The sequence below is a fragment of the Portunus trituberculatus genome, chromosome 6 (genome assembly GCF_017591435.1).
Source record: "Portunus trituberculatus isolate SZX2019 chromosome 6, ASM1759143v1, whole genome shotgun sequence".
In the NCBI taxonomy this organism is placed as follows: domain Eukaryota; kingdom Metazoa; phylum Arthropoda; class Malacostraca; order Decapoda; family Portunidae; genus Portunus; species Portunus trituberculatus.
This window is the reverse complement of record NC_059260.1, coordinates 6,431,389-6,456,388: the sequence shown is the minus strand read 5'-3', so window position 1 is coordinate 6,456,388 and position 25,000 is coordinate 6,431,389. Positions and strand designations below refer to the sequence as shown.

Genomic DNA, 25,000 nt, shown 5'->3' with positions numbered 1-25,000 from the left:
TTATATTTTTCTTGCATCGTCTCTGAGTTTTCCATCTCCTCCCAGTTTACGTTTTAAAATAGTTCTTGAGATTCTCAATATCAGCCTTTCTGTAATTTAATCGGTCTCCTTTGTATGAATCGTCTCTATCTTCCTTTCCCTCTTCTATATCCATTTCTAATATTACATGGTCACTCTTTCCCAATGGGCACTTATATCTTATATCATCATTCATTTGTATACGCCTTGTAAAAATTAGGTCCAATCTCGCCGGCTCGTTGTTTCCTCTGAATCTTGTGCATTCCTTTACTCTCTGATCTATCATATTGTCTATCATTAGGTTCAGGAATCTTTCTCCCCAGGCTTCTTACCCCATACCACTTTCATAATTTTCCCAGTGTGTGTGTGTGTGTGTGTGTGTGTGTGTGTGTTTCACTGTTTGATCTGCTGCAGTCTCTGACGAGACAGCCAGACGTTACCCTACGGAATGAGCTCAGAGCTCATTATTTCCGATCTTCGGATAGACCTGAGACCAGGCACACACCACACACCGGGACAACAAGGTCACAACTCCTCGATTTACATCCCGTACCTACTCACTGCTAGGTGAACAGGGGCTACACGTGAAAGGAGACACACCCAAATATCTCCACCCGGCCGGGGAATCGAACCCCGGTCCTCTGGCTTGTGAAGCCAGCACTCTAACCACTGAGCTACCGGGTGTGTGTGTGTGTGTGTGTGTGTGTGTGTGTGTGTGTGTGTGTGTGTGTGTGTTTACCTAGTTGTAGTTTTACAGGGCCTGGGCTTTATGCTCATGTAGCCCTGTCTCCATATCTACACTTATCCAATCTTACTTTAAAAGTATGCACACTCGTTGCAGACACTACTTCTTCATTTAAACTGTTCCACGTCTTAATACATCTTTGCGGGAACCTATATTTTTTAACATCTCTCAGACATCTTCCTTTTCTCAGCTTTTTACTATGCGATCTTGTGCTTCGAATGTCATATTCTTCTCTCAGGATCAGTTTCTCATTATCCACTTGGTGCATTCTGTTTATCAATTTATAAACTTGTATGAGATTTCTTGCGTATGTTACCCACACACACACACACACACACACACACACACACACACACACACACACACACACACACAGCCCGGTAGCTCAGTGATTAGAGCGCTGGCTTCTCAAGCCAGAGGACCAGGGTTCGATTCCCCGGCCGAGTGGAGATATTTGGGTGTCTCCTTTCACATGTAGCCCCTGTTCATCTAGCAGTGAGTAAGTACGGGACGTAAATCGAGGAGTTGTGACCTTGTTGTCCCGGTGTGTGGTGTGTGCCTGGTCTCAGGCCTATCCGAAGATCGGAAATAATGAGCTCTGAGCTCATTCCGTAGGGTAACGTCTGGCTGTCTCGTCAGAGACTGCAGCAGATCATGCAGTGAAACACACACGCACGCATGCACACACACACACACACACACACACACACACACACACACACACACACACACACACACACACACACACACACACACACACACACCGCGTAGTGTAGTGGTTAGCACGCTCGACTCACAACCGAGAAGTCCGGGTTCGAGCCCCGGAAAGTGGTGAGGCAAATGGGCAAGCCTCTTGAAGTGTGGCCCCTGTTCACCTAGCAGTAAATAGGTACGGGATGTAATAGACTGGGAGCCCAGGAGGGTCAGCCTAGCTGAAAAGTATACCAATTTTCCTTTGTACAGTGTTGTAGGGAGCATATGACAGATCATCAAAGTGGGAGTCTGCCAAGTACCCTGTGGTGGGTGTGGCTGTCAGAGCTAAAACAATAATCCAGGATTATTGAGCTAGGTCAGCTCAAAAGTGTACCACATGAGATTCCTATTTGAATATACTACATAGATACAGTGGTAGGTTGGCCCTGCCAGACTTACGTACTTGTCCCACCAAAATTGACCTAGACCAACTGAAATCCGTACCACATGAAACCAACTGGAAAATGTTCGGCATCACCCCAGGTACCATGCATGAGCATTGCCAGACAGTTTCAGGAGTGGGAAACCCCTGCCAGACACACCCAAAAGACTACACCTCTATAAGTTTTGCTGGATTACCAACAATATTAAAGTACATTTAATAAGACATTGAAGATTCATATACATAAAGCTGTCTGTAAAGAACAGATTTGATTTAAAAGGGCTTTGGGTGAGAACAACACATTGGGGCTTGAGAGGATGGGGGGGGAAGGGAAATGCACATGGTATGGGATGGCCAGGCTGTTTAACACCAAAATAGTATACAGATTTTATAATGAAGTATAACTCGAGGGGTTGTGGCCTCACTTTCCCGATTGTGTTGTGTGTGTGTGATGTGGTCTCAGTCCTACCTGAAGATCAGTCTATGAGCTCTGAGCTCGCTCTGTAATGGGGAAGACTGGCTGGGTGACCAGCAGGCAACCGAGGTGAATTACACACACACACACACACACACACACACACACACACACACACACACACACACACACACACACACACACACACACTTGTAAGATATCTTTATAATGTTGTGTATATGCTGAAGATGTGATATGTATATTAATACTATATAATTATATGTAACAAGTGAATTTTTAGCTGTAAGACCACAAAGTAAATAAACTAAAACATTATTATATTATTATTACACCAAGCCATCTAACACACCTCTTCGTTAGAGCATGGACGCACTGGATGGGTGGGAGGACGTCACAGAGCTGGGCCACCACCTGTTGGACCTGCCACTACCACCACGCTTGGCCAAAATGGTCATTACCGCCACAGTGCTGAAGTGCCTTGACCCGGTGCTCACCATTGCTGCAGCACTCGCCCTCAAGTAAGACCCAGTGCTGAGAGGGACAAGGAGGAGGAGGGGAAACAGTGTCAAGTAGTGAAGTTAATGGAAGGTGCTGAGTAATATGTGGTGTTGAGTGGTTATGTTAGGTGATGAATGTGAGGAGGAAGGGTGTTTGGTGCTAGAGTGGTGCTTGGTAAGAGGAGAAGTGGTTTTGAGTGGAAGAGTGGCTTGGAATAAGTTTGGGTGCTGAGTGTGAGAAGTAGAAATTTAGTGCTTAAGATTTCCTAGGATGGCTTTGAATAAACAGACATGTGATGGATGAATAAAAGTGAGTTGTACATGCTGGAGTGTTGGGTAAAGTTCTACTAGGGTGGCTTGGAATAGACTTGGATAAATAGAGGAAGCAGAAGGGAAAGGGGTAATGGATGCTGAAATTTTGCCTGGGTGGCCTGGAATATCTACTTTTCCCTCTTGTCCTGTCTCATTCACATCTCACTGTCTCCTATATTATCTCCTTTCTCTTTCTTCTTCCTATCTCTTGTTCATCTCTCCTATCTCTTCCTGATCTCTCCTTTCCCATACTTACCTTTCCCTCTCCCTCTCATATCTCACTTATCTCATTGTCTTATACACCCTCTCTCCTTTCTCTTTTTTTCTTTGATACCTATCCTATCTTCTCCCTGTCTCTTCTTTATTTCTTCTCTCATACCTGCCTTTACTTTTTCTGTCATGTTTATTTTTCTCTCTGACATGTTTTTACTTTTCCTGTCTCTTTATTACTCCTCTCTCATATCTTCCCTTCCATCCCCCTACCTTGACCTCTTCCCATCTCACTGTTTTAGCCATTTCACTTCAATTTGCCTTGTCTTTCCACATTTACTAACCACTTTGAAACATTTTTTCTGGTTCTTCATTCACTTTCCTAATATTACACTAGAAATTGCAAAATCTTTTTTTTTTTTTTTCTTTACTTTATTGTAAATGCTTATAAAGTCATCATACATTGCTTTTTTTGTGCTGTGAATTGTTAGGCATGACAGTGAGAGAGTTAAACATGTTCCTCCTTTCCCCAGAGACCCATTCATGCTGCCCAAGAACCCCAATGAGAAGAGAAATGCCAGTGCTGTGCGTCGGAAGTTCACCTCTGGGACTTACAGCGATCACATGGTGCTGCTCAAGGCATTCCAGGTGAGGATGTGACACTTTCCCACTCACTCATTAAGGCTTGAAGGGATTGTCACTGGTGTTGTTCCCATTCACTGTCAGTTTCATTATTCTCACTGTCGGAGTTTGAAAGTTATTTGTCATCGTCAGTTATTATTTATCATCAGTGTTCACACTGGTTAGGGCATACAGGCATTGTCATAAATATCATTCTCAGATACTGTCAGTTTATTATTCTTACTATCAGAGCTTAAAAGTCCTTTGTCACTATCACTTTTACTATTTATCATCACAATCCACACAATCATTAGGTTACTTGTATTTACTCTTATTTAATCTAAGGCAGTGTTCTTACATAAAAAAGAAAAAAATAATAAATAAAATCACCATCATTTTACTTCAGTTACCATCACTGTCTTCCTTTTGAATTCATTGCAATCATTATCCTCCTCTTACTTACTCACCATCATCACTGCTGCCGTCACATCATGATCACCAATCTCATATTTCACTCATCACTGTCTTTGTATAAACTCACATTGCAGTCACCATCATCTGTTTCAAACCACACAGTTCTCACCCCATCCGGTTGAAACTACACTAACACCATCATCAGTTCAAACTACTATAACTAACACCTGTAATGTCATCACCTATGTATTCCAGACCACACTGCTATCAATTCAGACTACTGTAACCTAAGTATTCATCTAATTATTTCAAACCACACTAACATCTATGTATTCCAAACCACACTGTACTATCATCAGTTCAAACTACGGTAACATCACCATTTATATACTCCAAACACTGTAAAACCATCTATTCTAAACCCCACTGCAACACCACCATCTGTTCCAAACCACACTAACACCACCACCACCCCAGGACTCCATAATCATGTTAGTGCTGAGTCAATAAGGAGCTTTAAAAGATTAGACAAAATTCTGGATGTGGATGATTGATAGAATTAAATAGCTTGTTCATACAGGGACTGCCACGTGTAGGCCTGACAATCTCTTGCAGCTTCCCTCATTTTCTTATCTTCTATGTTCTGCAGGCGTGGCAGAAGGCATGCACTGAAGGGTGGGAGCGTGGGTGGTGTGAGAGGAACTACATCTCCGGGGCTGCCATGGAGATGATACATGGCATGCGGTCACAGGTCCTGGCTCAGCTGAGGGGAGCTGGTTTTGTGAGGGCGCGGGGACCTGGTGACATTAGGTGGGTGGTGTGCAGAGGAAGATTTGGAAGGTGTGTGTGTGTGTGTGTGTGTGTGTGTGTGTGTGTGTGTTAAATGAAGGAGGTGTTTGTATATTATGTGTATTTTTTGTTTTTGATTCTTATTTTTATATTGAGGTTTTTTTATTGTTCTTTGTATTTATTTTTATTATTGTTATTGCTTTGTTAAATGTTTCTCATATTATATTTTTTGGTTTTATAAGTAATTACATCCTATTAGTATTCTGCTCTTGCAAATCCTTATTGTTGTCGTAATTTTTATGTATTTCTATCTTTAAACTTGTAATTATGGCCACACATTGTATTGTCTAATTGATAGACTACACAATTGTATGACAAGATGAGACTTTATTAGCACTTGAGTCAAGGCCAATGAATATCTATCTGTCTAACTAATTATGTGCATGTGTGTGTGTGTGTGTGTGTGTCTCTACAGGGACGTGAACAGCAACAGTGACAACTGGGCAATGGTGAAAGCAGCGCTGGTGTCCGGTATGTACCCCAACCTCATACGTGTGGACCGAGACCAATGCCAGCTGCGCACACAGTGAGTACAGACCGTGTGTGTGTGTGTGTGTGTGTGTGTGTGTGTGTGTGTGTGTGTGTGTCTCTGTAGGGGCAGAGAGAGAGAGAGAATAATGCCCAACTTTTTTTTTTCCAAGTGTGTATGAATATATATATATATATATATATATATATATATATATATATATATATATATATATATATATATATATATATATATATATATATATATATATATATATATAGGTGAAACAACAAAATAAGTTAGAAGTAAATTGAGTTTCTATTTATTTATTTAATGACAAAATACTCTCTCTCTCTCTCTCTCTCTCTCTCTCTCTCTCTCTCTCTCTCTCTCTCTCTCTCTCTCTCTCTCTCTCTCTCTCTCTCTCTCTCTCTCAGGAAAGAAAGCAAAGTACGTCTCCACCCCACCTCGGCACTCCTGGATGTGGGTGGGTCAGTGAACACCAACATGGGCACCTCCCTGAACACAGCTCACCGCTCCCTGGTGGCGTCGCTGCCTCAGACTGGCTGGTGTACGATGAGATGGTGCGCATTGGGGTGGTGGCTCACGTGCGCACCGTCACCCTGGTGTCTCCCCTGACAGTGCTTCTCATGGCTGGCCCTATGCGTCTCCCCCTTGATGCCCTGTCTGAGCCCTCTAGCCGTGAGTGTCAGAGAGAGAGAGAGAGAGAGAGAGTGTCTTAATGCTGTTCCTTGATGCATGACAGAATTTTCAAGCTGTGAGGGAGAGGAGAAAGAAGGAGATGTATTCAAGTGGTGTCCTTTGATGTATGATGCCTATTCAGAATTTTTGAGCAACGAGGAACAGAAGAAGCAGAGAGGGAGGGAGAAAGACTTCATTAGTGTCCCTTCACCCATTCAACATGAAGATGTGTATTTTGCATCCTCGTAGTGTTTGTGACATATCCAAGGACGCACTTACTGCATGATGGCTGTGTTTTGCTAAAATGATGTGGGTTTTTTCCCTGGATACTGTAAGAGATCTATCAGAATGTAGGTTGTATGTAATACAATGGCTAATTTCACTCATCATTATTACAAGTGTATGATTCACTTACACCAGGATAGGTACTGATGTGCCCTGCTGGCAATAATCTTATTTTTTTATGGAACCAGTATGTAAGTATAGGACTTATTATGATTAGTTTGTGATAAAAATTAACTACTTTCAGCCATTTTCACTTGTTTGTCATCTGAAAATTGCCAAGAGTAGCAATAATATAATTAGTTTTTTATGGGTTTATTTCATAATGTACATACTTAGTATGTAAAATCACTTGCTATTATCATTCTTATTTCATCTGAGGAGAGAGAGAGAGAGAGAGAGAGAGAGCAACAACAGCAGCTTCTGAGTCAGGCATCCTCCCCTACCTCCCAGCAGCCGGATACAGTGCTGGGATCATTTTCTACTGTCCGGAGTGAAGATGTTAATACAATTCAGAATTTTCGAGCTGTGAGGGAGAGGGAAGAGAAGATTGATCTTGGTGGTGCCCTCAAAGTTTCAAGCCATAAGAGAGAGAGAGAGCGATTTATTTTGGTGCCCCATGATGCTGTCTCCGAACCTTCAAGATATGTGAGAGAGAGAGAGAGAGAGACTGATTGATTTAGGTGCGGCATTGTATCATATGTTTGCAGTGAGAGGTGTACAAACAATTACAGTCACAGCACATCTTCACACACCACATTCTGAAGGAAGGTTGGAGAGAGACTGTGGGTGAGAGATGAATACTTCTGACTCTCTCTCACTCCCTCAGCACCACCAATCATTCTGTCACTCCTGCAGGGAATAGTGGTGACTGCAGCAGCGACAGTGAGAGTGAGGAGCGTCCTGTGGGTTTGTCCTGCCTGGTGCGGATAGACAGCTGGATACAGTTCCTTGGAGACCCACAAGCAGCCCACCTCGCCTTGCAGCTCAGGCACAAACTCCACGCACTTGTCCTCCGCCGGCTGAGAGCACCCAATAAGCCCTTGACACAGGTTGGTGTGTGTGTGTGTGTGTGTGTGTGTGTGTGTGTGTGAAGGTTGTTGGGTCTGCAATAAATGATCAGTCAACAGCCACTCCAGTTTATTGTTTCTAGGATAGCCATGGACAGACTGGGTACAAATGCTTGAAAACTTCCATTAATATACTCCAGTTTGAGTCCCCCTGGTGGCTGAATCATTAAGACTTTAACCTGAACTACTGAATAACACTAATGCATAAATATAGTACAGAGGTGGTGGTGAATATTACTCTTGTTACCTTTATCAGCCAGTCAGGTGTGGTAAGGGAGGGTACTTGCTATGAACAAACCTTTTACTGGGCTAAACTGTCCAAGCTGTTTGGTTCTTCCCTGTACAGTGAGAGCAGGAGTGCTTTCTCTTTTCTGTTAGGGGTTAAAGTGGTGTGAATGTGGGAGTTATGTGCCTTGTTTTGGCTGCCTCACCTTTTTGGGAGACAGCTTTTGTGTGTATAATATGTAGCTTTGTCTTAGCCACCCTTCTGTACTAATCAATGATGTTTGTGGTGTTTTTATAGTTAGTAACATCGTGAAGGTGGTGGTGATAATATTGTTGTTAGCATTTTCTCGGCCATGATGTCAATCTGGTAAAATGATTATAGTGTTTGTGTTGTTTTTATGTTATGGTCACTGTTAGAGGTACCCTGCTTTCATTGTGGTCTCAGGATTGGAATAAGTGCATGGGAGGAAACAGCCTAATTATGAAGTGGTAGGGGTGGGCCACATTGTGCTGCCTGATCTTGTGGAAGTGTGTGGCTGGTTGTGCTGTGCTGCTCCTGGGTGGAACAAGACTGCCTTTTTCCGCCTCAGGCTGACCGGGGTTAAGAGAGTGAATGGTGTGTATGCTTGCGTGACATACATATATTTACTCTCCCCACAGACAGATGAGGATGTGGTGCGGGTGGTGGGAGCAGCGCTGAGTCAGGAGGAGCAGGCTCTCAACATGGTACAGCCGGCAGGGGTGGGGCAACGGCCACGCCCTCTCTACCCACACAGCCATCCACACGGTTAGTACAGTGCACTCACTCACACACACACACACAGTCACACACACACACACACCTCTAAAACTAAACTGTTTACTCAAACCTTTGCAAGAAACTCTCCCCTTGGATGACTTTTTTTTTTCCTCACTTTCTTAGTCTTTTCACTCCATTATGGAGTAACACACAGCACTATAAGCAATGTATAGAATCTATATTAATATAAAATGAATAGAATTTGCAGTTTCTGGCTAGTACAATATATTTGAGGTCTGCCATTAAGTTTAGCTATGTGCCAAATGATCATTGACTTCTGTTGCATTTTTCTTTCACTTCCTTTCTATCTTCCTATTTTTCCTTTTTCTCTTTGGTCTATTTTCATTCTCTCTGTCTTCATCATCTCTCTTGTCCATCCTTTCTATGTTACACTATCTTTTCTTTCTGTCTTCATCATCTCTCTTGTCCATCCTCTCTATGTTACACTATCTTTTCTTTCCCTAAATCTTTTTTTGTTTCTTTCTCTTATCATTCTTCTGTCATTCCTTTCATTCCATCTTTCCTTACTTTTTTTTTATCCTTGCTTTCTTTAATCCTCCTCTATCTTCTAATCTTCTCTCATTCCTTTTCCTTCCACCTTCCGTTTGTTCCTTGTTCATCCTTCCTATAATCATCCTGTCTTCTCACTTTCCTACTCTTTATTCATACTTATAATCACAATTCTCCCTCCTTCCATTCTCCATCATCCATCCCATCACCTTTAACAATCCCTCTTATCCATATTTTCACCTCTAATAAAAGATGGATGGTTTGTGGATATCCATCTTCCACACACATCCCTGTGTCCCTTTTACCTACATGTCTTCATCTCCTCGTCTTCCCTGTCATCCACCCATCACACATTTATTTTTTTTTTTTATTTATTTTTTTTTTATTTAATTTTTTTTAGTACATGTCTTCATGTACTCGTCTTGTCATCCACCCATCACACATTTGTCTATTGTCTCACTCATATCTTCATCCTTCCATCACTTATCATCCTCAGTTGGGGTATGGGGATCTCTATGGTTCCTTGATGCACAATTCTCAGTACCTAATGCCTCCTCCGATCATCCTTTCATCCATCCTCTCACTCACACATTTCACCCAAACAGAAGGTGGCTGGTCAGTTGGTACCTCAGACGACTCACAATCCAGCCACTCATCCTCCAGAAGAACCAGTGATGCTGCAACTCCCCCAGCACCCCAGCACACCCCAACACCCAAGTTCCCCCAGCAGACTGCCTCCAAGCTCCCCCAGTCACCCACCACCAACACCAACGCCAATACTCTCATGTCACCTGGATTTAACCAAACGTCAGCCCAGTCTGCTCCCAAAATTGGTTCTGGGGCGTCAGGAGGGAAATTTGGTGTGCCCTTTGGTGGTAATAAGGCTCCGGGTGGGTCCTCTGCTCCTCCACCCCCCGCCAACAAGGGTATGGTGGGGGGAATGGGTATTGGAGGGAACAAGCTGGGGAATAAGGATATGAAAGGTAAGGAGAGAGAAAGAGAGAGAGGATAAGAGAGACCAATGCTTAACATGAATCTCATATAATGAAGTGAAATTTGTAAGTTTTAAAAAAGGAGACATGGTTAGAATATGTGAGAGAGAGAGAGAGAGAGAGAGAGAGAGAGAGAGAGAGAGAGAGCACTAAATAATATGGACCTCAGCAATGACATGAAATTTGTAAGATATGCAAATGACACACAGGTTGAACATAAAAGAAGGATATGTTAGTATAAAAAAAGACAATACAGACAAAAAAAATAAAGAGACCAAGATAGATCAAATTAAAAAGACAGCTATAATTAGAAAAAAACAATAAAAAAGATAAGCATCAACAAAAATAGAGAGCCATAGGTAGGTGGGACAAAAAGACAAGTTGGTGAACAAAAGTAAAGTTGTCTTGTTAGTAATGACAGTAATTGCTCTCAGACTCTTGGTGTGGATGAACTGTGTATGTAGTGGCACTGTGATGTGAATCTCAGCCACATTGAGCTTTCTGAGATGACATTGCATGGTCCTGTTGAGAAAACTTAGGTAGTGACACCATTAACCCCTTCAGTACTGGGATACATTTTTACCTTGAGATTTGTGTACAATAAGACCATTTTATTGACATTAGGAAGGGTCTATGTAGGTCAGGAGATTAATGGCCACAGTCTTTACTATTTTAATCCCCCACTTGAGTTTCTGAAGCAGTATAATATCATCAAAGAGTAAGCAGAATGAATATAAAGACATGTCATGGTACTGAAGGGGTTAATCTGTTTACCTGTCAGCATCACATGTCCTTCACAATACAGGTGTAACGTACCAAACCTCCTCTCTGCAGGAATGTACCGTAACAACAACAACAACCACAACAGCACCACCACCAGCACCACACTTAACAACAACAAGAGTAACACCACCACCGGTGCCACTAACTCCAGCACTGAGGGTGGCAGTGGTGGTGGGGGAGCGAGTGCTGTGGGTGCCAGCTGCTCTGGCACCTCGGGGGGCATGGCGGGGAGCAAGACGAGGTACTTCATCATCAAGGCATCTCTGTACAAGCAGCTGGAGGCGTCGCACCACACATCTCTCTGGGCCTTCACCCACAACACTGAGAAGAAGATACTGCAGGCCTGGCAGGTGGGTGGTGGTGCTGGTGTAGTAGTAATGGCAATGGTGATGGTGGTGTAGTACCATATTTTACGGCTTGCAAGACGCTGCATCTTGGAAGACGCACCCTAATATTTGAAAGAAATTTCTAAGAAAAAAAGTCATTCTCATACAAGAACGCATTCACCATATACTCGACCACTGAACACAAAAACATAAGAAGCAAGGAGTCTGCAAGACACTACTATTGTTTCACCACTCATTACAAATTTGCTGGAGCACTCACCACAAATTTAAAACTATGTAAATAAAAACACCATAGGTAAATACGTATACACAGTGAAACAGTCCATCTCTTCTTGTTTTAGTGGCGGGCGACGGCATGTTTTGGACCTGTTGTTTACATTACGGAATCACTTACTCACCTGGTTTACTCACCTGGTTAGCCACCCTTAGCTCCCAGACCAGAAAAATACAACGAAGAGTAGGAAAAAGGTAGCTAGGAAAATGGGTACGCCAGTCAACTTTAGATGTAGATTACTGGATGAGTGGACTGGAGTGTGTACCCATTGAAACTGTTCAGAAATGCAGGATCCGATCGCCGAATGCGTCAGTGCTGCAGTTTGTATTTATTTTATTTTGCAGTCGTGCTTCATAGGCTTTATCAGTGTGAATTCAATTCACAAGCGGAGTTTTGACTCTTGCTTGAATGAGTAAGACACTTGGATGTTCTATTAATAAAGGTATAAAGGCACCTGGCATGATGTGTGCGCGTTCGTGTGCATGTATGTGTGTGTTGCAATGAGACGAGGGAGCGGCCCCTTTTTATCCACACGCTGAGTAGGCTGCAGGAAGGATTATGGTATTGGAAATACTTGTAACACCTAAGTACTGAGTTTACATAATATAAAAGGCTAAATTAAATGGTACTTAAGCTAACATCATAATGTGATGACTCACCATACAAATCCAGGTCACTATCGGTCAAGTGTCCAAGCTCACTTGAGGTTGGATGCTGCCTTACAATACAACATTCGTCTTGGAAGACACACTAGTATTTTTCAGGATATTTTTTAGGAAAAAAAGTGCGTCTTGTAAGCCGTAAAATACGGTAATAGTGATGATAGCCTGTGCTCCAGTCTTGCCACCTCCACCTCCCACTGAGAGCAGACTTGCCACACTTTGCACTACAGCTTTGAATAGTGTTTGTAAGTGCTTCCCTCACCCACCTGTTGGTGTTTCCTGCACTGGTTTTCATAACTTGGTAAACACCACTGGAGATACATCATTGTGATATGTGACTGCCAGTCATGTGCCAGCAATACACTACACTCAGACACAGATAACACTGTACTGCAGGTGTTTACCAAATTTATGAAAACCACTGATGGATGGATTACAAATGTATGTAGGCAGGCCATGGTGCTGTCACACTGGGACCCAGACATGTATATATGGTGGTGGTAATAGTAGTAGTAGCAGTTAGAACGTGTTAAAGATAATGAAAGTACCCAGAATTGGATAATGTACTTTTGTTGATGGCTACACTAGTCATTTCTATCACTGGTTATATTCTGTCTCATCTCAGTCCTGTACCTGTCACCCACACATGTTGTGAACATGTGGGAGGTTGTGATGAGCTGCATATGCTTCATAAGCATACTGTGGTAAACTGGCCAGGAATCTGTAGACTGAGCTAGCGTGCTCTCTCTCTCTCTCTCTCTCTCTCTCTCTCTCTCTCTCTCTCTCTCTCTCTCTCTCTCTCTCTCTCTCTCTCTTTCTTAACATAATTTATACAGAAGAACATGTACCCAAAGGCGCACTGTCGTGTGCTACCTATTCTAAGGGTACTACAATCTATTTCTCTACAATATTTACAAGACTTAAAAATAGATAATATACAAGATGGTCAGCATGTAAATGGAGCACTATTCTTTTCACTTCACTAGCACTATTCACGCACTGCACTACACTGAGTGTCACGTCACAAAGAGTGTCAGAGGAGTTGGCAGTGTCTGTCTCCACTTATGTGCCATCAGTTTGACACTGTGTGTGTTCATCTCCTGGACGTGAGGCACCGCGGCCGTGAACAAGTTCCACATCCTGGAGACGCGTCCTGCGAAGGTGCGTTGATGCTGACACCCGTGGGATCGCGGCACCTCTACGGCGTCACCACCATTGAGCACCGTTCTCGTGCTCCGTGCGGTGACTCTCAGAGGATGACGCAGCCCTGCCAGATGTGGCACTCTTTGCACCTGTGCCTTATGGAACACTACGATTGCCGCCACATCTCTGCGGTGTTCCAGTGAATCAAGAGGACGCTCAGGCTCTGGGTGAGGTGGTATTGCAGCATCTACTAGCCGTATGGCGCGGCGTTGGATGCTGTCCAGTCTCCTTCTGTGTGTGGCGGCACAGGACATCCAGGAGAGAGCTGCGTACTCAAGGTGGGGCCGCACCTGTGCCTTGTACAGCAGCAGTCTCCCTTCCTGTCGAGGAAACTGGCGATCCTTCTGAGAGCGGAGATCCTGTGAGAGGCTTTCTTGGCAATGGTTTTGACATGGCTGTCAAACCTCAGCCCTCGATCCACCTCCACTCCAAGTATCTTGACGTCATCTTGGAGTGGGAGAGCAGCAGCCAAAAGACAACTTTCCTGCCATTGCTGCTGCCATTGCTGCTCTCTCTCTCTCTCTCTCTCTCTCTCTCTCTCTCTCTCTCTCTCTCTCTCTCTCTCTCTCTCTCTCTCTCTCTCTCTCTCTCTCTCTCTCTCTCTCTCTCTCTCTCTCTCTCTCTCTCTGACCCACTGGTCCCCCACAGTATGTTTACAAACCACAGGCCACTCACCTAAGTCTCTCACACAAAAATTCTCTTACAAACACACAAATTCAGTATACGGCTCTCATTCATCCCCTCCTGTACAGCCAGTCCTCCTTGCTTCATAGACAACACTCACACCACTCATTCTCTTCACAGGGTGGCCAGGCGACGGTGCTGCTGATCTTCACTCTTCATCGGGGTGGCCAGTTCAATGGCTATGCTCGCTTCCTGGCTCAGCGTACTGATGAGAAGTGCCCAGAGATCACCAACGTTGGCCCGACTCTTGGCCCACTGTACAAGGTGAGGTGCTGCGCTGTGTGGGGATCTTGGGATGCCTGGAAGAGAGGAAAGCAAGGAGTATGTGGACAAAGTTATATAGGGATATCTGTTATATCTTCAATAAGGTACAATATATATTGAACAGCAACCCAATTGTCCACTTCCTCAGACCAAGACCCAGCAGCCAGTTTAGAGTAGCCAGACCATGGGTTTAAAGACTGATTTAGTGTTGGGTGGATGAGAACATTGCAGTGAGGTGCAGAAAGTGAACCTTGTCATCACCACACCTTTGAGTATTCACTTAATATTGAAAGTGACAAGATTGTTTGAGGATGAAAATTACTTGTATTTTGAGGGAATCAATCACAAGCCAAGTGTTGCCTGCAGGTGGAGTGGGTCAAGAAGTGGAATGTTGGCTTCCACCACACACGGCGACTCTACAACCCCTACAACGACAACCTGCAAGTCCACCTCAGCAGGGATGGCCAGGTGAGGATGATGTTCCCCCTCTCCACACCCCCTAACCATGACACACCCAAAACTACTCCTCCTTCACCCTGACACTCAATCTCTAATCTCTCTCTCTCTCTCTCTCTCTCTCTCTCTCTCTCTCTCTCTCTCAATAATCAGTTTCTAGAAAATATATCATCTCATCCACTTCTTCACATTGCAGGAGGTGGAGCCCGGCATTGGGGAGCAGCTTATCCGCCTGTGGGAAAGAGGACCAGGTGGAGGTGGAGGAAGTTTCAATAAAACCTCCAATAACTCCTACATGAACTCTGGAAGTGGAGGAGGCAGTGGAAGTGGTGGTGGTGGCAGTGGAGGAAACATTGGAAGTGGTAGTGGTAATAGTAGCAGTGGTGCTGGTGGTGGTGGAAGTGGGAGTAATAATAGCACAAGTGGGAGTGGAGGTGGTGGTGGTGGTGGCGGAGGTGGAGTTATTCATGATCCACCAGGCTCCAATCAGAACAGACACCCAATCCACCCACCACACATGAACCAGGTCCACCACCCGCCCTTCCACCACCCTCCATTCAACCGCAACTATGGAAATGGCTACAATTACAATGGTGGAGGTGGTGGAGGAGGAGGCGGTGGTGGTGGCAGTGGAGGAGGTGGTGGTGGTGGAGGGTACAGAGGGAATTACAGGGGAGGGTACAGGAGGTAGGTGGAGTAGGCAGACTCTTCTCCATTTGTTGTGTGTGTGAGTGAGAAAGAAAGAAAGAGAGAGTATCAATTCTTTAATTCAGAGTCAATAAGCAGATTTAGATACTCAGATATATCCAGATTTATCCAATGCCTCAGTTCAAACTCACCTCACTCATCCATGACTCCAAGACACTTTATTTTAACCTATTCATTGCTAACTCCATGCATACCAAACCAACCCCAGCCTCTCCCACCAGTTTTTTAAGCACCTCTAATTCTGTGGGGGTAGTTTACATTCATCCTTACATCAACATTTAGTTACATAGGTATTTTTTTCATATGTTCTGATAGATCTTGTTGCCGAGATTTATACTATTCACGTGAAACATTATTTTAAGTGATTTCCTATGCATAGTGGACACAAGATGATAAGTGTTTCAATACATCGAACATGAGAAAAATGAATACCTGGGATAAATCCAAAGCACACATGTCATTCCTTAGTAAACCAGGATGAAAACTGCAAAAATCCTCAGTTCGTAGATGAACAGTGCCAGGACAGTGATCAGCCATGAGTGTGAAGGAGTGTGGGGATGTGTGCAATATTGGGCTGTGGACTGTCTTCAACATCACCATTCACATCACTCATTTCCCTTGTTACTGCTTGCCTCACTGTCATTCTGTGGTAAATAGTCATCATCTGAATCACTTATGAACACTTCTGATTGAGTGTCATCATCATCTGACCCTTGCACTTCACTTTCAAGGGTCATACCACACTCAGAATGACCAATGGAAGGAGAAAAGATGCCATGATGTAAGGTGTGTCAATCACACACTGCCCACACTGCTTCACATGAGCTATTACCACCCAAGGCCTGTATCCCAATGTATTTGAAACACAAGGTACCAATCAGTCAATTGTCACTAAATCTTAAAAATCACGAAAAGTAAAAAAAAAAAAAAAAAGTTCTGTGTATCTCCAATAACTGATGACTATGCAAATACTTCATTAGTTCATTAATTCAGTGAGGCAGGACTCGCATAGTCGTTGCTTGTGAGTGTTACCTTGCAAGTACAACATGTGGGCTTGATTCACTCATGCTGGTGGCTGGAGCTTTGCACTGACAGGTCAAGTGCTATTTAGTTTGGTCCTCTCCCTCCCCAGTTCAGTATTTGGCACAAGTGTTTGGTTTTCCCTTCCATCTTCATGTTGTATTTGTGAAAGGTATATTAAGATCTTTGTCTTCTTTTTCAGTTATATTTGTGAGGGATACATTACAATATTTCTAACTTCTGATATCCTGTTTCAGTTAAAGGCTTTTGCCTTCCTTCTTCCTTCATAAAGGAGTAGAAAAGGAAGTCATATTAGTGAGTACACTAAATTTACCTCCTCCATTACACTTCTGATATTCTGTTTCAGTTAAAGCCTTGTACACTCTCTCTTCCTTCCTCCATGGCCTGAAAGTATAATAATGAGAAATCCATTAATAGCTTCCCCTTAACACCTCCAATATTCTGCTCCATATAAAGCCTAGGCATGAGAGATGAAGTGCTATTTTATTCAGAGTTTTAGAGGAACCAGTGTTGACAATGGAGCTTCCAATAACCAAAGAAGTAATGGACAGTGCCAAGTTAATCCTTCCTCATAAGAAGCCTCAGTGTTTGCTTTCCTATTTTGGCTCAAGAAAAGGATAGAAGATAGAGGAATAAGTGAAAAAGGTGCACAATGAAGAAGGATGATGAAAAGGGATAGAGGAATGAGTGATATAATAATAAGTGCATTTCAAGAGCATGATCATGAATGAAGAAGGATAAAGAAATGAATGAAAGATGATGCATTTTGAGAAGATGACAAGGAAAGATGAAGTGCATTTAAGGAGAATGATGAATGAATGAAGGAACAGGATAAAGGAAGAAAAGAGGAAATACACTTATAAAAAACAAAGGACAAGAGGAAGGAAGGAATAAGGTTTTGAAGACCACTAATTGACCTACATGTGAATAATTATGGCAAGGAGCTGAGGCAAGAGTCAATTCAATTAATACAGTTAAGAACTCAATAAGGAGCAAGAGAGAGAGAGAGAGGGGAGGGAGGAGAAGTTGGAAATCTGATGAGGATCTTAATACTCATTCCCTATTGATGTGTGTTGGTTCCTTAAGGTCACACACAGCAGTGCTTGGGTGTGGCTGCAAGAGATGGCTAGTGATGGTGAGAGATGTATGATATAGTGTGATGAGGTGATGGTAAGAGGAAAGAAATGTAGCTTTGTGATGTTGAGAGAGAAGCGAGATGTGATGTGACAATGTTAAGGAAAGAGTGTGGTGATCATGTTATCCCCTTCAGTATCATGACATGTTTCCATATTCATTCTGCACACCTTCAGGGTTAAAACAGTGAAGATTCTGGACCATTAATCTTCTGACCTCCATAGACCCTACCTAATGTCAATAAAATAGTCTAATCGTACACAAATTTCAAGGTAAAAATGTGTCCCAGTATTGAAGGGGGTTAAGAGAAGTGTGATGTGATGTGATGTTAAGGAGAAAGGAGTGTGATGTATTAAGAGGAGTGTGATGTGAAGAAAGGAGTGTGGTGATGTGATGTTAGGTCCAGGCTGTTATTTAGTTCATGTGATTGTATGTAATGGTGCAATGAAAAGTTATTTATATATATATTTTTGTGTGTGTTCTATTTTTTTTTTCATAAGTTGTGATGATTTTTTTTTTTTTTTTTTTGTGTGTGTGTGTGTGTGTGTGTGTGTGTGTGTGTGTGTGTGTGTGTGTGTGTGTGCGTGCGTGCGTGCGTGCGTGTGTGCGTGCGTGGGAGTGAGTGAGTGTTATAGCATTTTGGTTTTGCAATCTGATCCAGTTTTGAATATTTACTGACATTTGTTGTATTTATTTTATTTTCGTTACTTGACATTTGTTCCTTCTGTCAACAGCGACAGAGAACAAAATGCATGTGCAATTCACATCACTTCTATTTGTTTTGTGTATTAATTTCCCACAATTTGGGTGTTCTGTGTGTTTGTATTTCACAACACATACAAACTGGAGCCAGATGAAGCAACTCTGTACAACTAAGCAGGAATAAAGAATACAATCACCACAACTCTCATTCCTTCACTCTGGAGAAGATTTAAAGCTATGGAGACGGAAACAACTATCTCTCTCTCTCTCTCTCTCTCTCTCTCTCTCTCTCTCTCTCTCTCTCTCTCTCTCTCTCTCTCTCTCTCTCTCTCTCTCTCTCTCTCTCTCTCTCTCTCTCTCTCAGCAACACAAAGGAGATTCAGGAACTTATTCACATTAATGACTCTGATGATCTGCCAGCCTCACTAATTACACGTTGTATTAATCATGTTAATAAAGAAGCCAGCCGCCTTCCATGGTGGTAGTGGTGGTGGTGGTGGTAGTAGTAGTAGTAGTAGTAGTAGTAGTAGTAGTAGTAGTAGTAGTAGTGGTAGCATTATTATTACTAGTAGTAGTAGTAGTAGTAGGAGTGGTAGCATTATTATTACTAGTAGTAGTGGTAGTGGTATTATTATTACTAGTAGTAGTAGTAGTAGTGGTAGCATTATTATTATTATTAGTAGTAGTAGTAGTAGTGGTAGCATTATTATTACTAGTAGTAGTAGTAGTAGTAGTAGTGGTAGCATTATTATTATTACTATTAGCATTATTATTATTATTATTTGTAATAGTAGCAGTAGCAATAGTAATAGTGCTACTGCTACTGCTACTGCTACTGCTGCTACTACTATTGCTGCTGCAACTGCTGCAACTACTACTACTACTACTACTATTACTACTACTACTACTGATACCACCACTACCACCATAACCAGTAATAGGAGTAGTAATGTTCTGATAATAATAATGCAACAACAACTACAACTACTTTTGCTGCTACTGCTACTACTATCTATGATAATGATAATAATAATATAATTATTATTATTATCATTATTATCATCATAATTATTATAACAATAATTATTATAAAAATAGTAATAAAAATTAATAATAATAATAATAACAATAATAATAATAATAATAATAATCACGAGAGAGAGAGAGAGAGAGAGAGAGAGAGAGTCAAAACGACAAACAAACAAGTGTCACGGCAGCAAACACAACTAACCCCCACACAAAGACAGGTAACTCCCTTAATTAATGACCTGAGTGTGTTGTCCAATGAGGTGCGCCAGGGAACCAATCACAGCCGACGTCACCTGGGCCGTGGCGACCAATGGGAAGGCGTCAACACCTCAAAGTTACCTGTAAGGGAGAGCACGGCGTTAATTAGCTAGTCTTCACACCTGCATTGACTCCGTGTGTGTGTGTGTGTGTGTGTTTTAGTTGCCATGTTACTGCCACCATCACCATTACTGTAACAACAACAACAATTACTACTACTACTACTACTACCATTATTACTGTTTTAGCTTGTCTGTCTTTCCTATTTAACTTCAATCACTATCATTACTACTACTACTACTACTGTAACTATCATTACTACTACAACAACTATTACTACTACTACTACTACTACTACTACTACTACTACTACTACTACCAATATCACTACTCCTACAACAACTATTACTACCACCACTACTGCAACTACAATAACTACTACTACTACTAATGTTACTATTACTACTACAACTACTACTACTACTACCACCACTACTACTACTACTACTACTACCACTACTACTACAACTACTACTACTACTACTACAACAACTATTACCACCACCACCACCACCACCACCACCTACTACTACTACTACTACTACTACCAGTTTCCACCAAGATCAGAGGCAGGCAAGGCATGGGTGGGCGCAAGCAAAAGAAAGGGAGAGAGAAGTAAAAGAAATTTAACACCTATTATTTTAGCTAACAAGAAGTCTGAGTGTCACGGAATTTCTTAGAAGACATGAAGGGGGGGAAGGGAGGGGAGGAGGAGGAACGAAGGAAGGGAAGGAGAGAGAGGAAGGAGGAGGGAAGGAAAGAACGTGGGAGGGAGGGAGGGAGGGAGGAAAGGAAAGGAAAGGAAAGGAAAGGAAGGAAGGAAGGAAGGAAGGAAGGAAGGAAGGAAGGAAGGAAGGAAGGAGAGACAGGGAAGGAATATGCTGGAAGAGAGAGAGAGAGAGAGAGAGAGACGAGATATATGTGCGTGTCAGTCTGTCTGTCTGTCTGCCTGCCTTTCCAGAGAGAGAGAGAGAGAGAGAGAGAGAGAGAGAGAGAGAGAGAGAGAGAGAGAGAGAGAGAGAGAGAGAGAGATATAAAGGAGAGAGAGAGAGAGAGAGAGAGAGAGAGAGAGAGAGAGAGAGAGAGAGAGAGAGAGAGAGAGAGAGAGAGAGAGAGAGAGAGAGAGAGAGAGAGAGAGAGAGAGAGAATAAGATCAAGGCACGAAGGAGAAGTGTGTGGGAGGGAGGGAAATAACAGAGAGAGAGAGAGAGAGAGAGAGAGAGAGAGAGAGAGAGAGAGAGAGAGAGAGAGAGAGAGAGAGAGAGAGAGAGAGCAATCGATGGCAGGGAGAGTGAGGGTGGCAGGGCGTATATAAGGAAGGAAGGACAGCTCTGCCCGCCACTTGAGTCAGGACTGCAGGAGAGAACACACGTCGCCCTCGATACCTGCTGACCTGCCCCCGCTGGACACCACAGGACCCCCCGCTAGCACCCCCCACCACACCTCCACGCGGGCACCTCCCCCCCTCCACACCCAGGGGACCCACACGGGGGGAAGGTGTTTGGCTCCCTTCTTGCCCTGCTCGTGTCTGTTCGTTCGTCTGTCACGTGAGTAGATTTTTTTTTTTTCCTTTTTTCTTTTTTACCTATTTCCTGTTCGTGATTTTTTTTTCTTAATGTTCTGTGTGTTTGTTTCTCTCTCTCTCTCTCTCTCTCTCTCTCTCTCTCTCTCTCTCTCTCTCTCACCAGTAGTGCGGGGGTGGTAATTTCATGGTACAGTGCTCTCTCTCTCTCTCTCTCTCTCTCTCTCTCTCTCTCTCTCTCTCTCTCTCTCTCTCTCTCTCTCTGATCCAAACTCCCCAGTCTCTTTTCACACATACATACATACATACACACACACACACACACACACACACACACACACACACACACACACTTGTTGCTATCTCCGCTCCTCACGGAAGAAAATCTCTCTCTCTCTCTCTCTCTCTCTCTCTCTCTCTCTCTCTCTCTCTCTCTCTCTCTCTCTCTCTCGTCCCATGTCATAACCACTCCTCCTCCTCCTCCTCCTCCTCCTCCTCCTCCTCCTCCTCCTCCTCCTCCTCCCTCCTCCTCCTCCTCCTCCTCCTCCTCCTCCTCCGCCTCCTGCTAATGATCTGTTCGCTCCTCCACATACAACTATTCTTCCTCCACCACAGCCTCAACAATAGCCTATCTCTCCTCCTCCTCCTCCTCCTCCTCCTCCTCTTCCAGGAAATTATCGACCTATCGGCCATAAGGTCAGCTGCTTGCAAAAGAATGGAGACCTTCATTCGGGACAATACAGTGCAATGTTTGGAAAGATTAGTCAATACACACGTCATTCGCAGCATCTTTAACTGTTTATTCGTTCGTTTATTTATTTATCTATTTTTACTATGTGTTCGTGGTTAATTCCTTCCACTACCACTTGGCGCACCTTTCCCTAGTCACCGATCACTCTGAGGCGTCTTTTCTTGTTCTGCAGCCACAGCAAATGTTTGACCCCTTGAGTAACATGACGCGTTTCCATATTCATTCTGCTTACTATTTGGTACAGCTTCAGAACCTTACGTGGGGGGATTAAAATAGTAAAGACTGTGGCTATTAATTTTCTGACCTCCATAGAGCCTTCACTACCATGACGTGTTTCTTTATTCATTCTGCTTACTATTTAGTGATTTTGTACAGCTTTAGAAACTTACGTCGGGGATTAAAATAGTAAAGACTGAGGCCATTAGTTTTCTGACCTCCATAGACCCTTCAGTACCATGACGTTTCTATATTCATCTGCTTACTATTTGATGATTTTATACAACTTCAGAAACTTATGTGGGCGGGATTAAAATAGTAAAGACTGTGGCCATTAATCTTCTGACCTCCATGGACCTTTCCTAATGTCAATAAAATGGTCTAATCGTACACAAATCTCAAGGTAAAAATGTGTCCCAGTACTGAAGGAGTTAAACGTGTGGGGAGAGGATAGGGATCGCAAAATGTATTCTTTTTCATCGCTAATTTTCTGTAGATGCTTATAAGGACTCCACGTGAACATTGCTCCTGGTGCTGCCAATTGTGTCCGTGTCGCAGTGGAAGGCTGGAGTCCATTGGCTTCATTATATGTTTGGGGAGTTTGACGAAGGTGGATCTGTTGAAGTGATGGATCCAGAGTTTGACGAAGGAGGATCTGTTGAAGTGTTGGATCCAGAGCTTAACAAAGGAGGATCTGTTATAGTGTTGGATCCGAGCTGTTGCAAAATTTATGACTACTGTTTAGAGCAACCGAAGCAAATTGTCTTAGTTTTCTTCATGAGTAGTAGTAATAGTAATAGTAATAGTAATAATAATAGTAATACATTCAGTGCGTCACCAGCAAAATGACAATCGCTAAACAATCACAGAATGGGAACAAATGAGATAATGAAAGAATGAAGTCAATTTCTTTCATTGTATTCTTGGAGAGTGTGAAGAAAGGAGAGTGTTGAAGTAATACATAAAAAAAAACACGAAGTAACGGGTTCAAGATTGGGAAAAGCTGGATAATGAAAGAGTGAAGGCAGTTTCTTTCATTACAATCCTGAAGAGTTTGAGAAAGAAGTGTGTTGAAGGAAAATATGAAGAACAAGAAGTAACAGTTTCAAGATTGGAGAAAAAGGAAAATAGATAGGATGAAGTCAAGTTTCTTTCATTATATTCCTGGAGAGTTTGATGGCTGAGGATCTGTTGAAGTAATGCATAAAAGAACAGGTAACAAGTTCAAAATAGGAAAAAAAATAGACGATGAAAGAATGAAGTCAGTTTCTTTCATTATATTCTTGGAGAGTTTGAAGAAAGAAGAGTCAAAGTAAAATATGTATAAGAAAAAGTAACAGGTTCAAGATTTTGGAAAAACAGACTATGAAAGAATGAAGTCCGTTTCTTTCATTATATTCCTGGACAGTTTGAAGAAAGGCGAGTGCTGAAGTAAAATATGGCGGACAAGAAGTAACAGAATAAAAGATGGCAAAAGAATTATAGATACTGAAGAAGTGAAGTCAATTTTTTCATATTCCTGGAGAGTTTGATGAAGGAAGATCTGTTGAAGTAATGCACAGAAAAAAAAAATAAAAGGTAGACTGAGAAAATAATAGATAATGGGAGCTATTAAAGAATTAGTTATCAAATAGAGTGGTGAATTAATGGAATGCACTCAGCAATCAGGAAGTTAGTGCTGAGTCATTAAGGAGCAAAAACATTAAACACAAAGCTAGCGATGGTACGGAGAAATAAGCCATAATTAAGCCACAAAGCTAGCGATGGTACGGCGAAATAAGCCATAATTAAGCCACATATGGAGACTGCCACGTGTAAACCTGATGCATTCTTTACAGCTTGCCTTACTTTGTCCTTGGCTCGTATTCTGAAACACTTTGCTCTCTCACCATCACTGCTTTCCAGAGGCTCTAGTTGAACATTCTCGTGTTTTTAAGAGTATTGGTATGGTTCTGGTGATAGATTGGCAAGATTTCTAGTTTATTAAAAGGAGAAACTGTCTTGAAAACTCAGCTATTTGTCTCTGGCCTTAAAAAACTGTCGTAGCTGTTTCTAAATACATAGATACTCGTGTTTTTAAGGGTTCTGGTGATAGACTGACAAGATTTCTAGTTTATTAAAAGGAGAAACTGTCTTGAAAACCCAGCTAGTTGTCTCTGCGGTCTTGAAAAACTGTCGTAGGCGTTTTTAAATACATAAATACTCGTGATTTTAAGAGAATTCGTATGGTTAAGGTGAAAGATTGGCAAGATTTCTAGTTTATGAAAAGGAGAAGCCATCTTGAAAACCCAGCTAATTATTTCTATGGCCTTGCAAAAACTGTCGTAGGCGTTTCTAAATACGGGCTCTTATCTCGAGTTACAAAAGGTTCAGTCATACACGTACATCCATTAGCACAAGTCTAATTAGGCCCCCCACACACGAAGCGATTTTAGAAGCGCGACTTGAGATGCGCGACTCCAAAGTCAATGCAAGTATATTGGAGCCTTCAGACGTGGTCGCGACTCGCTGGGTTGGAAGCGCGACTCGAGATATCCTTTGGTGATTCCCGAGCGATTCGAGTTACATATGTTACTATGAAGCCCCACATACGAGGCGACAGCTTCCCGCGATTTCATCA

General features: G+C 42.6%; 2 protein-coding genes, 1 long non-coding RNA gene and 1 other non-coding gene across 5 annotated transcripts in view; 3 read left to right on the top strand and 1 right to left on the bottom strand.

Moving 5' to 3' along the window:
* The window catches only part of LOC123518711 (3'-5' RNA helicase YTHDC2-like), a 61,133-nt gene extending 42,393 nt beyond the window's left edge, over positions 1-18,740 (top strand). The window contains 13 exon segments of the mRNA XM_045279714.1: positions 2,695-2,852; positions 3,887-4,001; positions 5,038-5,198; positions 5,653-5,763; positions 6,144-6,259; positions 6,262-6,408; positions 7,549-7,742; positions 8,646-8,772; positions 9,900-10,277; positions 11,121-11,419; positions 14,360-14,503; positions 14,870-14,971; positions 15,156-18,740. Coding sequence (XP_045135649.1) covers positions 2,695-2,852; positions 3,887-4,001; positions 5,038-5,198; positions 5,653-5,763; positions 6,144-6,259; positions 6,262-6,408; positions 7,549-7,742; positions 8,646-8,772; positions 9,900-10,277; positions 11,121-11,419; positions 14,360-14,503; positions 14,870-14,971; positions 15,156-15,650 — 2,547 coding nt within the window. The 3' untranslated portion in view covers positions 15,651-18,740.
* Positions 1,138-1,211, top strand: Trnae-cuc. The gene has a single exon. It is a non-coding gene; the product is annotated as a tRNA-Glu (tRNA).
* The window catches only part of LOC123518737, a 65,419-nt gene continuing 57,300 nt past the window's right edge, over positions 16,882-25,000 (bottom strand). Inside the window, exons 2-3 of the long non-coding RNA XR_006678875.1 lie at positions 19,813-19,912; positions 16,882-17,092 (exon numbers count right to left, since the gene is read on the bottom strand). This is a non-coding gene — a long non-coding RNA (uncharacterized LOC123518737). The remainder of the gene's footprint in view (positions 17,093-19,812; positions 19,913-25,000) is intronic.
* LOC123518721 overlaps positions 21,221-25,000 on the top strand; it is a 72,965-nt gene continuing 69,185 nt past the window's right edge. For both annotated transcript variants that reach the window (XM_045279731.1, XM_045279725.1), the window contains exon 1: positions 21,221-21,438. The gene's annotated coding sequence lies outside the window, so the exon portion shown is untranslated. The remainder of the gene's footprint in view (positions 21,439-25,000) is intronic.